The sequence below is a fragment of the Grammomys surdaster genome, unplaced genomic scaffold (genome assembly GCF_004785775.1).
Source record: "Grammomys surdaster isolate TR1022 unplaced genomic scaffold, NIH_TR_1.0 125742, whole genome shotgun sequence".
In the NCBI taxonomy this organism is placed as follows: Eukaryota; Metazoa; Chordata; class Mammalia; order Rodentia; family Muridae; genus Grammomys; species Grammomys surdaster.
This window is the reverse complement of record NW_021620574.1, coordinates 1,256,774-1,273,996: the sequence shown is the minus strand read 5'-3', so window position 1 is coordinate 1,273,996 and position 17,223 is coordinate 1,256,774. Positions and strand designations below refer to the sequence as shown.

Here is a 17,223-nt window from a genome sequence, read left to right as displayed (position 1 = left end):
TCTCTCTCTCTCTCTCTCTCTCTCTCTCTCTCTCTCTCTCTCTCTTCGAGACAGGGTTTCTCTGTGTGTAGCCCTGGCTGTCCTGGAACTCACTCTGTAGACCAGGCTAGCCTCAAACTCTCGAACTCAGAGATCCGCCTGCCTCTGCCTCCCAAGGCGTGGGCCGCCACTGCCCTGCACGGCTACTTCTTTTTATTTCTTACATTTTTATTTATTTAGTGTGTGTGTTTGCTGCAGCGTGTGTGTGGAAGTCATGGGACAAGTTTCAGGAATTGTGTTGTAGGATATTTGATTATTGTACATAGAAAACCTAATTGTTAGCAAAATATAAAAGCTTAAATAGATAATTGCATTTGTCAGATGCAGTTAAGTGCGACCCGTAGAGACGAAGTTTGGGTGTGACTCCAAAAGTCTCATTAGATAAAAATGCTCAAGAACAGAAAGTTCCTGCTAATTTTAAAAAACTTGCTTGGGAGAGGTCCCCCCCACATACACACACATACACACACATACACACACACATACACACACATACACACACACACACTCACACATACACACACATACACACACAGCACACACACAGCACACACACACTCACACATACACACACATACACACACATACACACACATACACACACATACACACACACAGCACACATACACACACACATACACACACATACTCACACATACACACACATACACACACATACACACACATAGCACACATACACATACACACATACACACACATACACACACATACACACACATACACACATACACACATACACACACATATACACACACATACACACACATACATACACACATACATACACACACATACACACACATACACACACACATACACACACATACACACACAGCACACACACACATACACATACACACATATACACACATACACACACACACACACACACACACACACACACACACACAGCTTGAAAGATCTTTATGGAAGGAGCTCCAGGTAAGAGATAGGGATTTTCTCTTTGGCTTGCAGGAAAACAGAGAAACAGCAGGCAGGACACAGGTAAAACAATGTTCTAGGAAAGGAAGCTAAGGGACCCTCCTGGGTTTGGAGGAGCTCAAGACAAAGGTAGACTAGCTCTGAAGAATGACTCAAGAGAGAAGTTTCTAGAGAGCTAGCAGTTTAGTCGTCGAATCAGCCTTGTAAATAGATAGTTTGTATATAGTTAAGAAAATTAAGTCACTTGGCGGAGCTGGCAGTCTTTACCTTAGCTCATGCTCCTGTGTCTTTATTGGTATTAAGATTAGATAATTTAAGCGGTTACAACTGGTTCTCTCTTTACACTGGGTGGGTCCTGGGAGTCAAACTCAGTTCCTGAGGTTTGGTGGCAAATGCCTTTACCACTGAGGCATCTCGTCGGCCTGTATTGTACACCTGTCTCACCCATCCCTGGTACGCTAGTATTTTTTTTTTTTTTGAAACAAAGTAGCCAATAAGCCAGATTGGCCTGGGCCGAATTTGCCATTCTTGTCCCGTGCATGCTGAAATCTAGGTATGCATCATGGAGTTCAAATAAAGGTGGCTTTTTACATTTTGTGGTGTGTGTGTGTGTGTGTGTGTGTGTGTGAGAGAGAGAGAGAGAGAGAGAGAGAGAGAGAGAGAGAGATTGATTCTTGTGTAAGTGCATAGGCCAGAGGTCAATATGCTCCGTCTTCCTCTATGACTCTCCACCTCATTCTTTGAAACAAGACTGTGAGCTTGTGAGCTCCAGGCTCTTCCTGTCTCTCTCTCTCTTCAGTATGAGGACTGTAGGCAAGCACCACTTCAGTCTTTACACTCTCTCAGGGAGCATCTATCTCCTCAGCCGGGCTGGATGGTGCTTCTGAGAAATTCACCTTGTGGAGAAGTTCAGACAAGTCTGTTTAGTGCAGGGCAATGCTGCAGGGACGTCCGACTTCTCCCACGGTGGAGACATTAACCCAATTTGTTTCCCTGAACTCTCATCTCCTCATGACTATAAAATGGGGACAGCAGCCACCGGGCTCTTGGACCAGATAGAAGGTGGTACTACAGTGTGAACAGTCAACTCTGCATCCCACAAAAATCAGAGAGAGGAACTGGTGTGGATTGCTAAAAAGAAGAAGTTACAAGTTCCTCTCATAATGGACCGAATAATTCTTTTTTTTTTTTTTTGGTTTTTCTAGACAGGGTTTCTCTGTGTAGCCCTGGCTGTCCTGGAACTCACTCTGTAGAGCAGGCTGGCCTCGAACTCAGAAATCCACCTGCCTCTGCCTCTCAAGTGCTGGGATTAAAGGCGTGCGCCACCACTGCCCGGCCAATTCTTTCATACATAACAGGGTAAGGCTCCTAAGACCCTACCCGGAATGTTCACTTAAAGAGGATTTGAGGCAGACTCTGCTCTCAAAAATAAAAGGGGGCGCCGGGCGGTGGTGGCGCACGCCTTTAATCCCAGCACTTGGGAGGCAGAGGCAGGAGGATTTCTGAGTGCAAGAGTTCGAGGCTAGCCTGGTCTACAGAGTGAGTTCCAGGACAGCCAGGGCTACACAGAGAAACCCTGTCTCAAAAAACCAAACCAAAAAAATAAATAATAAATAAATAAAAATAAATAAAAGGGGGCTAGCAGATGGCCTCAGTACTTGAGTGTGGAGGAGGGGAGGGAGGCTGAAAGGGCTAGGCTTCTAGAAGGTGGGAGTAAAATGCTTAAGACTCGCTGGCAGCAACTGAGACCTAGGTTAGGAAAGATTGCCTTCGGGAGCTGCAGCCCTGATGATGCCGTAACTGGCTTTGGCGTGGGCTAACCTCAGCTCCACCCCTCCCACTGTGCCGTCAAGTTAACTGGGCGTTTCCATCCTGGCCCCCTGAAGCAGTCGCAGTCACCACCCTGCCGGCAGCCGCAGGTCACCGGGTCACCTCTCTGGCTCACTCTTCCGGGCTCCAAGGCCTGGGTGGGGCGACCGAGCCACAAGTGCGGCGGCGATCAGCCGTGAGTCCCCGGGGGCCGAGCCTGGCCGCCTCCCTCTACCTGGGACTTTCTTCCGGCCAGAGCTCCACAAAGATCTCGCTGTCCTACAACTTCCAATCGCCTTCTCCACCTCCTTCCCCGCCCCACCTGGCTCTGCGTGGACCCTGGGTGTCTCCTCCCCTTCCCACTTCCAGCTCCTTCTACGGAGTTTGATTTGAACTTTCGAACTCGCCAATCATCAGCCTCGGTGCGGCCCGGGGCGGGGTCCGGTGTCCGCCCACCCGACGCGTGGCCGGGCCAGGGTATATAAGGTCTCTCCTGGAGGCGGACCTCACACAGCCTCTCCCCCGGACTCCTTGGTAGTCTGCAAGTGGGAGATCTTCGTCACCCTCTCTTCACTCCCTCAGTTTTTGCGGACCACTTCAAGGATTAAATATGGTGAGTGCGGCTTTGGGGCAGCGGCGGGATCGTCTGGAGGGACCGCGGGAGTTGAGGGCTGACCGGGAGACGGTACTCGCAATAGCCCCCCGACGGCCACCTCTAGTTAGACTGGCTTCTGGCGGCCAGAGTGTGAGAGCCTAGTCCACCAAACTAATGTCGCTTTGGGCTGGAGGACTCGTCCCAGGTACCTCTGTCTCGATCGTACTGGGAGAGCATCCCGTCTAAGCCGTCGGTCGCTCCCGGAAAGACGGGGAATGTTCACATTAACCACAAGACTTTGGAGAGACTTAAAAGGTCTCCATTTTCTCAAATGATGTCTCTCTCCCAGCTGGGATAACCCAGAGGACCTCGTGCGCTCCGGACGGGACTGTGCAAATACTTCCGGGCACCGTGTCCACGCCCTGTGACTCGCTGCTGAGTCACCTGTGGCCAATCCCGGGACCTTCCAGTTGCAGCTGTGCACCTGGGAAGACGAGCTCCTCCGTAGGAGGAATGATTGACGTCAGAGCTCCTAAGCCAGCCTAGTTTCTAGTGTTAGTTCAATGGCATATTTAGCCGAATTAAGAAAAATGTCTATGAAAGTTTTTTTTCCTATAGAGCTAGAGTAAACTACCAACAGCATCCCCCCACCCCCACCCCTCCGCCAAAGGGCCTCTCTGTGTAGCCCTGGCTGTCATGGAACTCACTCTTTAGACTAGGATTGATGGCCTCGAACTAGGAGATCTGCCTGCCTCTGCCTCCCGAGCTGGGATTAAAGGCACGCCACAAGGCTTGCTTTTTGGTTTTTGAGTGTCTTGGGAAGCTCATTCCAGCCTTGAAATCACTATGTGGCCAAGCATGACCTTCAATTAAAACCAAAATCCTCTGTCTCCACCACTCACAGGCTAGGATTACTCACCTAGCTAACAATGTATTAAGTTTTCCAAAAAAAAAAAAAAAAAATGGGTGAGGCTAGCAGTTCCTGGGCTCTGGATGCAGAGGCAGGCGTATCTTCTGAGTTCAGGTCAGCCAGAGCTACATAGTGAGACCCCATTCTCAAAAGCAAACAAAATTACCAGGAACTCAGCCCGGCTTGGAGGAGGGTGGCTAGTTCTCTAGTCTTTGGAGACTGAGACAGGGGCTTGTTTGTGAGTTGGGGCTTCTCAGGCTTTCCAGTGAGTCCCGGGCTGGTATGGACTACAGAGTGACTAATTTTGGTAAAAAGGAACCTTTGCTAAATAAGTTTAATTATTTGGAAGACCATTTAAAGGGAACAAATCATAAACACAGTCAGCTGCCAATAGGAATTTAAAAAACAAAATCCCATCCCAGCATTGTTTCTGAAGGGCGTGGTTTCGGAATCCAAGCTGACTCTATTAACAACCTTTGACTTAGCGTCTTCCCACCTGTTTCTCATGAAACAGCCAAGGTCTCCCAACACCCCCGGGTTCAGCTGTTCTAGAGCGTCCCAGGGATAATGGAGAGGAAGAACAACTTTTTGAGGTCTATGGAAGCTTTGGGGAGGTGGGGTGTATAGTCCTCATGTTGCCCAAGCTGCCTCTAACGATCTGTAGTGGTGCGTGACCTTGAACTGCTGATCTGCTACCTCCCGGACTAGAACTGGGGTTACTGGCCTGAGCCACCATTTTGTGTGGTGCTGGGATAGAGCACAGAACTTCACACGTGCTCGGCAAGACCTCCCAACTGAGCTAAATAAATCCCCAGCTGTTGGCTTTTGTTTCATTCACTTGTGTGAGTGTACTTTTGGATTGTTGTATGCTTGATGGTTGGTAGGAGAGGACAGCTTTCCTCAGAGTTCCGAGTTCAGGCTCAGTAGTAAGCTCTTTTTCCAGGCCCGCCTACAGCCCAAGAAACTTTCAAAATTGTATTCTGAAAGAGGAATTCGGTGAGTAGTAACAGGACTCTAGTTAGCAAAAATGTAACAACTGGCTTTAATGCTTTTGGCCAAACAACCCCACAAAGATACAGTTGAGAAAAGCCCTAGGCTCACCTAATTAGGCAAGCACACTTAAGTGTATGGCTACACAAGCAAGCCTCTTATCCAGCTGAGGCTAGACTGAGTGATTCATCTGTGCCTCTTGACTTTGCTTTCTTAGCTTCCCGGAGACAGGTTTGTTTTTAAAGATTTTACATGTATCCTGTGGACGCATGTGTGCCACGGCACGCCTGTGGAGATGAGGCAGCTTGGGAAATTGGTTCCCTCTTTCTTTACACTAAGATCTTTTGGCTTGAACTCATTCATCTGGCTTGGCAGAAATTGACCTTAACTCTTCAAGCCATCTTGCCAGCACAAAGAAGCCATTTACAACCAGAAATTGGGGGACCAAAAGGCTACAGTTGTAGTGCCATGTTAGAATCAATGGGCCTCAGACACCTTGCTTCCTTAGGCCTGTCTGTATGGTTCTGTCTAGTTTCTGGGGACTGGAGAGGTTCTAAAGTCCAGGTGAAGGTCACTGGAACCAGCACTGCACCTCCCCCACAGTGCTGGGAGCAGGAGACACTGAGTTCACTGATGTGGTCAGACCCTTGATTGTTTTATGGGAAACACAGGTGGGAAGGAGGGACAAATCAAAGGTTGTGAGCAATGCCTTGTTTTATGATCCTGGCCTGAGAAGCTGCTCCTTCGAGAACCTGGATGTTGAATCTGTGTTTCCTACTGATGACATGAAAGTAGCCGGGCAGTGGTGGCGCACGCCTTTAATCCCAGCACTTGTGAGGCAGAGGCAGGTGGATTTCTGAGTTCGAGGCCAGCCTGGTCTACAGAGTGAGTTCCAGGACAGCCAGGGCTACACAGAGAAACCCTGTCTCGAAAAACCAAAAAAAAAAAAAAAAAAAAAACAAAACTTCCCCCCAGATGGGTTGACAGTGAGACCAGAAAGGAAAACTGTTCTTGTAGATTAGCGTATTCACTGGGCGCAAGGCTGCCTCAGGCCACTCTTAGCACACAGCTGTCTGCTTATCTAGCATTTTCTGAGTCATAGGGCTAGTTTAAGCTGGTTTTAAAGAGAAGAGGAAGTTTTGTCTCCTAAAGAACTGGAATAAAGAGGAACTGCAGTGAGCTCAGAGGTGACAGTCAGCTTGACTCAGCCCTGGGGTGAAAAGGTTCTCCTCAAATTTAAAGACTCAGAGCTGGGGAATTCTGGCATAAATTTGAATGCCGTTTTCTAAAGTAGTAGAAAACTGATCCTGAACTGTGAATACAATCTGTGAAAGGGCCCTGCCTTGCCTAGTAGGTCATTAGCATTAATGCCTTCCAGAGAACTTTTTTTCTGGAGTTAGCTCATCAGTAAAAATTCTTGATTGTGAAGTATAGTCCTAGGTAGGAATGACCTCTGAAAAGTGATCATATCTTTGAGCCAAGCCCCAAGTCCTCATATGTCATGTTCTAACACTTTCTTTTTCCTTTCCACAGCGTGAGTGCATCTCCATCCACGTTGGCCAGGCTGGTGTCCAGATCGGCAATGCCTGCTGGGAGCTCTACTGCCTGGAACATGGCATCCAGCCCGATGGCCAGATGCCAAGTGACAAGACCATTGGGGGAGGAGATGACTCCTTCAACACCTTCTTCAGTGAGACAGGGGCTGGCAAGCACGTGCCCCGGGCAGTGTTTGTAGACCTGGAACCCACAGTTATCGGTAAGCTGGCTGGGGGCTTCCTTCCCTGAGGCATTCCTTCTTGATCACATACTCAGAATCTCTCTGTAGATCCAGAAGGGTGAGTGAGCCTGTGAGGGTCCTTGGTTGGTGGGTGGCTGATGTCTTCCCCTTTTCCAGATGAAGTTCGCACTGGCACCTACCGCCAGCTCTTCCACCCTGAGCAGCTCATCACAGGCAAGGAGGATGCTGCCAATAACTATGCCCGTGGCCACTACACCATTGGCAAGGAGATCATTGACCTTGTCTTGGACAGAATTCGCAAGCTGGTAAGAGCGATGGGTTATGGACTGTGTTCTAACCAAGATTTGGGGTCTTGTACGTATTCAGTGAGACCAGCAAGCTTCACAGTCCCCTAATACTGCAGACCATGTTAGGTTTCTTTGTTTCAAGCTCAGACATTCACATCCCTTTTTGGGTCCTCTCTGTCATACTGAGTAGGTAGCTGAGGCCTGCATGTGGCTGATGGGTAAAGCTCATTTGGACATCTGGATTGGAGTTTCATATTAATACAGGTCATTCGTAGAGCAGTCAACCTGGCATACATAGGGCCCCAGGGTTCAGTCTTCAGAACAAAAGAAACAAAGTTTCAGAGCCCAAGAAGCCGGTTTGACACCATTTATAGGGGCTAGAGGGATACCTTAGCACTTTTAAGAACATTGGATGTTTGTTCAGAGGACCTAAGTTTGATTCCCAGCACCCACATGGTGGCTCACAAAATCCCTGTAACTCCAGTCCTAGGGATCCGTTCTCTTCTGGCCTCTGCAGTCACCACACATGGTATGTAGATGTACATGCAGGCAAAACGTCATATACATAAAATTAAACCAAAAAGAAAAACAGCCTACAGAAGAGTCCTTAAGCTAGCTAGTCAGGTGGTGGTGGCAGCTACGCACACCTTTAATCCCAGCACTTGGAAGGCAGAGGTAGGAGGATCTCTGTAAGTTCGAGAACAACAAAGTCTACAGAGTGAGTTCCTGGACATCCAGGGCTACACAGAGAAACTCTGTCTCAAAAAATAAAAAACAAAAACAAAACAAACACACACACACAAACACACACACACACACTAAAAACAAAGAGTAGTTCTCCAGCAAGGTTGAGGTGGAGTGAGGAGATTCCGTGTTGCAACAGCAGGTATATGTTGATGGGACTCTGAAGTTCTAAGACTAGAAATCCCAGAAAAATAATTTCCTAGCACTCGGGGAAGTGAACTGGCTCTGGCTGGCCAGTCCTAAGCAACTCTTGTCCTGTAGGTCCTTACCTATTCTGTAAGTGTGTGTTTTAATGAACAGCCTGGAGATCAGATGGCCACTTTGAGGCTTGTAAGTGATTAACCAAAAAAGAGGCAAGCAGGCTGGCTGGCTGGCTGGGGTGGAATGGCTTGTTGGGAAAGTCAATCCCCATTATGCTAAGTCCAACCACACACGGTCTGTTCTAAAAAGCAACAGCTTCATACTGTTCTCTACTTCCCGTGGAAGTTAGGTTAACCCTTCCGTTAATGAAGAAGGATTGTAGCAAACGAATGTAGCAAATGAAGCTTAGCTACAACACAGACTTGGATATTAGGTACCTGCCTTCCAGGGCATAGAAACCAAATGAAAGTTTTACCGTTCTGGGATGACCAGGACCAGAAGAATTGACCTTACTGTCACTGTGTAGGTGGGTGTCATAATGGCTGTGACTTGATGGGTGTGCCTGATACTCCTTGTATGTAATTAGAATATGGACCCATAAGATGAGTGAACTAAAGACTCAGTTATTAAGAAATGTCTGGGGGCTGGAGAGATGGCTCAGTGGTTAAGAGCACTGACTGCTCTTCCAGAGGTCCTGAGTTCAATTCCCAGCAACCACATGGTGGCTCACAACCATCTGTAATAGGATCCGATACCCTCTTCTGGTGTGTCTGAAGACAGCTACAGTGTACTCACATGTAAAATAAAAATTAAAAAAGAAAAAGTCTGCAAAGTTAAGAGTCTCAACAGAGCCGGGCGGTGGTGGCACACACCTTTAATCCCAGCACTTGGGAGGCAGAGGCAGGCGGATTTCTGAGTTCAAGGCTAGCCTGGTCTACAGAGTGAGTTCCAGGACAGCCAGGGCTACACAGAGAAACCCTGTCTCGAAAAAAAAAAAAAAGTCTCAACAGAAGACTATTTGAAATAATTAGGGGTAGGGAGATAGCCTCGTAGGAGAGTACTTGCCTAGCATGTACCAGGCTCTCTCCCTGGTAGAAAAGTACAAAGGTCAAATTTGGCCTGCAGTCAGAACAGGCCACTTGAGTGGAGCAGACGCCCATTCATGGTCTACTGGAATGTTAATAAGGAGCTTGCCTTGCTCGGAATGAATCGTGTGCCGAGGGCTTACTGTGCCAAGCATTATTCCTACCTGAGCTAGGTCACATCTTAATAAGTGAGGCAGAGGAATTTAATTTGTCAGGTCACACATGAGGAGGTAGGACCACTCACCTCCAGCCTGACATTAACCTGGGCAGTGCCATCCTGTGTTCCGTCTTAGATGTTTCACACTAATTTGGCAACATATCCAGAAGTCTGAGTCCTGCCCTTTGCTAACTCCAACTGATAAGAAAGGTGCATGCCCCTGTGATCTGATCCACAGCAAGGTCACCAGAGACAACCTCCCAGCAAGCCTGAGCCGTGTGTCTGCTCTGATCTGTTGTCTTAATGCAGTTAGAAGTAGCTTTAAGAATCATCCCCGTTTCCCAGAAGTCCTCAGTCACTGAGTATGTTGAAGCCTTTTGTAACTCTTACTGGATGTCCTGAAGACTCCCAACTTTATCAATTAATTGTTGATTGCAGCTCTCACAAGATGTCTCAACATTAAAATGAACTTTTCTCCCACAGGCTGACCAGTGCACGGGTCTCCAGGGCTTCTTGGTTTTCCACAGCTTTGGCGGGGGCACTGGCTCTGGGTTCACCTCCCTGCTGATGGAGCGGCTCTCTGTTGATTACGGAAAGAAGTCCAAGCTGGAGTTCTCCATCTACCCAGCCCCCCAGGTTTCCACTGCTGTGGTTGAGCCCTACAATTCCATCCTCACCACCCACACCACCCTGGAGCACTCTGATTGTGCCTTCATGGTAGACAATGAGGCCATCTATGACATCTGTCGTAGAAACCTCGACATTGAGCGCCCAACCTACACTAACCTTAACCGCCTTATTAGTCAGATTGTCTCTTCCATCACTGCTTCCCTCAGATTTGATGGGGCCCTGAATGTTGATCTGACAGAATTCCAGACCAACCTGGTACCCTACCCTCGCATCCACTTCCCTCTGGCCACTTATGCCCCTGTCATCTCTGCTGAGAAAGCCTACCATGAGCAACTTACGGTAGCAGAGATCACCAATGCCTGCTTTGAGCCAGCCAACCAGATGGTGAAATGTGACCCTCGCCATGGTAAATACATGGCTTGCTGCTTGCTGTACCGAGGTGATGTGGTCCCCAAAGATGTCAATGCTGCCATTGCCACCATCAAAACCAAGCGTACCATCCAGTTTGTAGACTGGTGCCCCACTGGCTTCAAGGTTGGCATTAATTACCAGCCTCCCACTGTGGTACCTGGTGGTGACCTGGCCAAGGTCCAGAGAGCTGTGTGCATGCTGAGCAACACCACAGCCATTGCTGAGGCCTGGGCCCGCCTAGATCACAAGTTTGATCTGATGTATGCCAAGCGTGCCTTTGTGCACTGGTATGTGGGTGAGGGCATGGAGGAGGGAGAGTTCTCTGAGGCCCGTGAGGACATGGCTGCCCTGGAGAAGGATTATGAGGAGGTTGGGGCAGATAGTGCTGAAGGGGATGATGAGGGTGAAGAATATTAACTCACGTCCTGCAATTTTACACTTCTGTGGTCTCTTTGTCTTTTCGTGTGTTTTAACTGTCCTAAGCTGTCAATAAAGGTGTTTCTGATTTAAGTGGGAAACTGGCACCTGGTTCACAGCTCTTCCCCTTCTTTGAGATTGCATCTTGCTAGGTAGTTCAAGATGGCTTCCTGCCCCTCCACCTCCAGAGGTCTCCAGAGAGACAGCTGTCACTGTCTCTGATTTCAATCATGGATTCATGACCCGTTGAGTGGGTTCAGTTCAGACTAGTGATTAGTTGACTATTTTCAAGTTTCTATTAGGTGCTGTGTTCTGTGATTTAAAACATTTTGTAGTTTGGGCTAGAGAGATGGATCAGCAATTAAGAACATTGGCTGTTCTTCTCCAGAGGTCCTGAGTTCAATTCCTAGCAACCACATGGTGGCTCACGACCATCCGTAATGGGATCCGATGCCCCCTTCTGGTGTGTCTGAAGAGAGCAACAGTGTACTCATACATAAAATCTTTTTCCCTCCCCCCAAAAAATGACTTCAAGTTCGAAGGAAGTGTACTTCAGGTATTCCAGGGGGAACTTTTTCTGGTCTCCCTTAAAATAGGACTTTGTCTCGCCCCACCCCCCCAAGACTGAAAGGTGTTCTCACTGCAATCCTATAGTCAACCACAGGGAAGCAATGGTGACTTTGCCACTTGAGCCCAAACGTAGCCATTCTGTCAGATGTTAACGATAATGTGCAGAATGTCTGGCTGCATTTTAGTAGCAGAGGGTTTGAGTTTTGCTTCCGTGTGCCTATGATGGTAAGTATATATGGACTTAGGATGGCTAACTGCGGAAGGAAGACCTGGCTGAGACAGTCTTAACCAGGTTGGCAGTGTCTGGGCACTTCTCCTTTGTAATCCATCGTGAATATTTGAACCTTCTAAATGGGCCAGGGTTCACTCATTACCGACTGGTCTGCTCCTGTAGCAGACAGAATGATAACAAATGTTCCTAGAGGCCAGCAGTGGTGGTAGTGCTGATCTTTAATCCCTGCACTTGGGAGGCAGAGGCAGGTGGGTTTCTGACTTTGAGGCCAGCCTGGTCTACAGAGTGAGTTCCAGGACAGCCAGGGCTACACAGAGAATCCACATATTGAAAAAGAATTACTAGAGTAGGTGAGGCTGCTAAAGACCACTTGTGACCCAGGCTATCTAGACTTAATTCATGGTCCTACACCACCACTTAATAGGGTTGGGGGCATAGCTCAAATGGTAGAGCACTTTCCTGTGTGTTCATAGTTGGATCTCTGTGCCACGTAAGAGACACAATGATACAGTAATGTGCACCGCTTTTCTGTAATCCAGCACTAGGGAGGTAGAGGCAGACAATGAGAAACTCAAGACCATTCAAAGCTAGCTTAGGTGCAGGAGACCTCGCCTCAGGAGTAACAGTTAAAACATTCAAGGTGCTCACAAGGGATGCAAATAACGGGATCTAGCAATGCCTGCGCCCTTCAGGTACTGACACAGGTAAGGTTTAAATGGAAGGTGTAGACGGGCAGTGGTGGTGCACGCCTTTAATCCCAGCACTCAGGAGGCAGAGGCAGGCGGATTTCTGAGTTCGAGGCCAGCCTGCTCTACAGAGTGAGTTCCAGGACAGCCAGGGCTACACAGAGAAACCCTGTCTTGAAAAACCAAAAAAAAAAAAAAAAGGAAAAAAGGAATGGGGGTTCGCCCATTACTGACCGGTTTGTGCTATCTCAGCTCGCATCTGCCATCAGTGACCTGTAAGATGTCAGAACTGTGTAACTGATGTCCTCTGTTACTGTAACATCAGGCTAGCCTTATCTTCGTATGAAACAGCAAAATTGAGTTCTTTGGGGTTCGTTGTTTAGTCTGGTAGCCAAAGGGAGGGAAAGGCACAAGGGTTTCTAGACTATCTCCCTTGCAGACAGTGTGAAGACAGCGTGGATACTGTGGCTGTCAAGCCAGCTTAGTCTAGTGAGAATTACATTGGTGTCAATAAATTTGGAACTAAGCAGCTGTCAAAATCCTTGTGCAGAGGAACGAGTTTTGAGTTACACTGACAGTGGGGCAAGCAAGCAATGTGGCCACCTTTGTCCAGTGACTTACTCCAATGGGACCTGGTTACCAGCTTTCCCAAGATGGTGTTGCACTGTAAGTCTGGCCACAGCTTCCGTTACTCCCTGCTCTGTGAGGACCACACCTTGGAAACTTCACAGTCAGGTGTGGCTCCTGTCTGCAGTCCTGCCCTACAGAGACTGAATCCAATGCCAACCTGGGCCAACTCCTGAGTTTAAAGCTGTTTAACACAAAATTAGCCAGGACTGGAGCAATTGGGCCCTGAACAAGGTGGGGTGGGGTTGGGGACGCAGCAGTGTGGCCAGAGCAAGAGGGAGAAGGGGTTGGGGGGGGGTGGAAAGCTGTTTAAGAGAGATCTTAGCAGGGCTGGTGAGATGTCTCAGTGCACTGACTTCTCTTCCGGAGGTCATGAGTTCAAATCCCAGCAACCACATGGTGGCTCACAACCATCCGGTAATGAGATCTGATGCCCTCTTATGGGGTGTCTGAAAACAGCTACAGTGTACTCATATATAGAGAGAGGAAGAGAGAGAGACCTTAGCACTCCTTTCACAACACACCCACTCACCCATAGCACCACCAAAAAACCTTGTGCCATGTTGGTTTGATCTGAGCTGTAGGGGATTTGACACCCCCTTCAGGCCCATGTAAGCAACTGCAAGCAGACGTACACGTAGTCTTAAAAACCCCAACACATTGTACAAGGCGTGTCTGTGGGCACAGCTTAGCAAGCGGTTTTTTTTCTTTCTGTTTCAGATAGAATCTCTGCTTTAGACATTTCTGCAGCATTCCTATGAACAGCATTGTGGGTTTTTTCCCCCTAGGAGGTAAGCCTGCGGCTGAGCCTCAGCTGTAAGCTGAACTTGACCTATCAGCTGCTTATCAGACTAGTTCTTCCTGAAGCTGGGGGGGTGGGGGGGGCAGGGGCGCTAGCTAGGATGACAACCAGATGTCTGTATTGACCACAGTGCATGACTGGAGAAAGTAGGACAGCCAGGTATAGGGGTCGGATAAATCTGTTTCCGGCTAGCATGACACCCCAGAACACCCGAGGGATTCATTTTTCAAGCCTGCGTTTCCCATTAAAACTGCCCCAAAGAAAGCACATTTTCAAAAGCCCATAAGTGGTCCCTCCAGCTTGCAGAATGGAGCCTGAAGCACTCCCCCCAACCCCCCACCCCTACCCAGCAGCCTCCCCTAGCCAGGAACAGCCCTTGCCAATTCCCTAAGCAAGCCTCGGATGAGTTCTTTTATACATGAGTCAAGATGTGAGGAGCTGAGAAGCTTTCAGCCGGGTGAAGAAAGGTGAGCAAAGACCAGCTTAGCTGAGGAAAAATATCTCAGAGCCAGGCCTGGGGAATTGAAGAGCAAAGTGCCAGCGGTTGGGGAGGAATGTGTCCTTGTAATGATGATTTTTCCTCTCCTGTGTGGGTGGGAAAGTGCATAGAAGTTAGCCTCCAGCAAGAACAAATATACCCCAAGGTCCGGGTCACTGCTTTGTGGCTGACAATCATATGATTTGCCCTTGAGCGCAAATGGAAAGTCTGGGTTCAGAATTGTTTTGGAGGTCTGATGGGATAAATGGTCAGAGCCTGAGAGGTATGGGTACTTCTGAGAGTGGCCATGGCTTCCAGCCTCGTTGTCCAGACAGAGGGGCTTTCTCTGCCCTCACCTGACCTATGCAAAGTCTCTTCCGCTACCCCCTCATGGTGGTCCTGAGAGTCAAAAGGGCAGTAGCAAATCTCCAATGTGAGCAAGAAGAAACAGAAGGAGTGAATGTGTGCTCAGGCGTGCAAGCAGCTGGCAGGGAATGTCCATGCATCCACAGAAAGCTGTCGGGCCATGGGTGCTTTGTAAGTTAGAAAACCAAGAATCGAGACTGGAGAGATGGTAGCTCAGCAGTTAAGACCACTTGTTATTCCTGCAGGGGTCCAGGGTTTGGATCCCAGCACCCACATGGCAGCTCACAGTCGTCTGTAAGTTCAGTTCCAGGGGCCTCTCCTGGCCTCCAGGGACACCAGCTACACACATGTAAGTACTCATACACTTAAAAATAAAAACCACGTGTGCAGAGCCTAGTCTTCTGACCTCTGACTTCTGGGGTGTTCTGTGGGACCCTGAAGGGGTTGTGGGAGGAAAAGGCTACATTTATAGCTTCTCTTCCCCTGAGCTTCCAGGTATTGATAGACAAAGCACGGAGAGGTTAAATATCTAGCCTGAAGCTGCAGAGCGATTAACTGAAATCTGACTCCCAAACTCTGAAAGTGGCTCCCGAGAAGCATCTGGGGAAGTCATCTTTGTACCTGGTAGCCTTTGCAGGTCAGGGGGACTGTGCCACAACCTTGAGTGCTGGATGGAACTATAGCCTGAAGAGACCTTGGGTCACTGGTCGTCACCATACATCCCAAGAGCCCCAGCTAGCATTAAACAGATCCAGAGTGGCAAAGCTGGGTGGTCCAGCACCCAGGATGAAGCTTTCCTAGAGACCAGGACTGTTTTGTCTTCTAGGGGAAGTCAGAGACTCTCTGTGAGTAAATTCTCCAATCATGGGGAGATCCGGTGTCCTTGAGAGAGGGCAGCTGATACTCACCTGGACTCCTGCTGATGAAATAGCATTCGATATCTGATGGGACAGCTCACGCCTGGAATACTGCCCTCTTAACCATCAGGCCAGGCTGGTCAGTGCCTGTCAGCCAAGGCCACAAGGTGGAGCATCGAGAGATGACCTTGGCAGATGGTGTTTGGGTGGCTGTCCAGGAGACAAGGCATCGGAAGCCTATAGCAGAGCCCTGTGTGCACATGGGCAGGGTGTGGAAACTCACCTTCAGCCCCAGGGAGAACGCTAGTCCTTCTTGCTGACTTCTCCGCCTGTCAGCACCCTGTTCATTCCAGAAACCTTGTGTTCAGGGTTAGTCAGTGCTGTGCAGGTTTGGGGAAAGAGGTTAGTTCCTCACCCCCCCTCCCCCAGCTCAAGTCAACATTTGGCAGAGCTGGACATGTCTGTTTGAGGTGAGGCAGGAAATCTACCACCTTACATAACAGGGTTCATCTCTTTGCGTGTGGTGGGGATGGGTCTGTGCACATACTCATGGAGGCCAGAAAAGGTCGTAGGATCTCCTGGGGCTGGGGTCACCGGTGGTGTAAGCCACCCTGTCTGGGTGCTGGGAACCGAACTCAGGTCTTCCAGAAGGCTTTGGACAAGTCCTACCACACAGCTGTCTCTTTGGCCCTTGGACATGTATCTTTAAGTAAGACTGGAAGTGCTTTGAAAGGCTTTCTCACCATCAGATTTCCTTCTCCTTCCTTCCTCCTCCCCCCTCACCACCTTCTCCTTATTCTCTCTTACATTGTAAAACTCCAGGGCTCTCACATGAAATGGACAGTCATTTTATCTCCTGAAAGCTTAGTTACCCTCTCCCTTTCTTTTTCCCTTCCTTCCTTCTTTCCTTCTTTCCTTCTTTCTTTCTTTCTTTCTTTCTTTCTTTCTTTCTTTCTTTCTTCTTTGTTGTTGCTGTTTGTTTGTTTGTTTGTTTGTTTGTTTTTTCCTGAGACAGGGTTTCTCTGTACAGTTCTGGCTGTCCTGGAACTCACTCTGTAGATCATGCTGGCCTCAGACTCACAGAGATCCACCTGCCTCTGCCTCCTGAGTGCTGGTATTAAAGACGTGTGTGTGTGTGTGTGTGTGCGTGCGTGTGTGGCCTGTGTGCTGAGGCACACGTGTGGAGGTCTCTCCTTCCATCCTTCTGTGTGTTCCAGAGACTCACCTTGCATGACTCCAGAAGATTCCCTCTTGTTTGTTTTTTGAGACAGGGTCTCTCTGTATAGCCCTGGCTGTCCTGGAACTCACTCTGTTGACCAGGCTGGCCTTGAACTCAGAAATCAACCTGTCTCTACCTCCCAAGTGCTGGGATTAAAGGCATGGACCACCACTGCCTGGTTTTTGTTTTGTTTTGATTTGTTTTTCAGGAGACTCCTTTGTAAAACTGGCACAGACTGGAGAGATGGCTCAGGAGTTAAGAGCACTGACTGCTCTTCTAGAGGTCCTGAGTTCAATTCCCAACGACCACATGGTGGCTCACAACCATCTGTAATGGGATCTGATGCCCTCTTCTGGTGTGTCTGAAAACAGCGACAGTGTACTCACATGAAATAAATAAATCATATATATATATATATATATATATATATATATATATATATATATATATATATATACACACACACACTG

At 48.5% G+C, this 17,223-nt stretch overlaps 1 protein-coding gene across 1 annotated transcript; it reads left to right on the top strand.

Moving 5' to 3' along the window:
* The first annotated feature begins 2,884 nt into the window (after positions 1 to 2,884).
* Positions 2,885 to 11,023, top strand: Tuba1c (tubulin alpha 1c). The gene is made up of 4 exons (XM_028788253.1): positions 2,885 to 3,424; positions 6,840 to 7,062; positions 7,201 to 7,349; positions 9,942 to 11,023. The coding sequence occupies exons 1-4, from the start codon at positions 3,422 to 3,424 to the stop codon at positions 10,914 to 10,916; spliced, it is 1,350 nt and encodes a 449-aa protein (XP_028644086.1). The 5' UTR covers positions 2,885 to 3,421; the 3' UTR covers positions 10,917 to 11,023.
* The last annotated feature ends 6,200 nt before the right edge of the window (positions 11,024 to 17,223 follow it).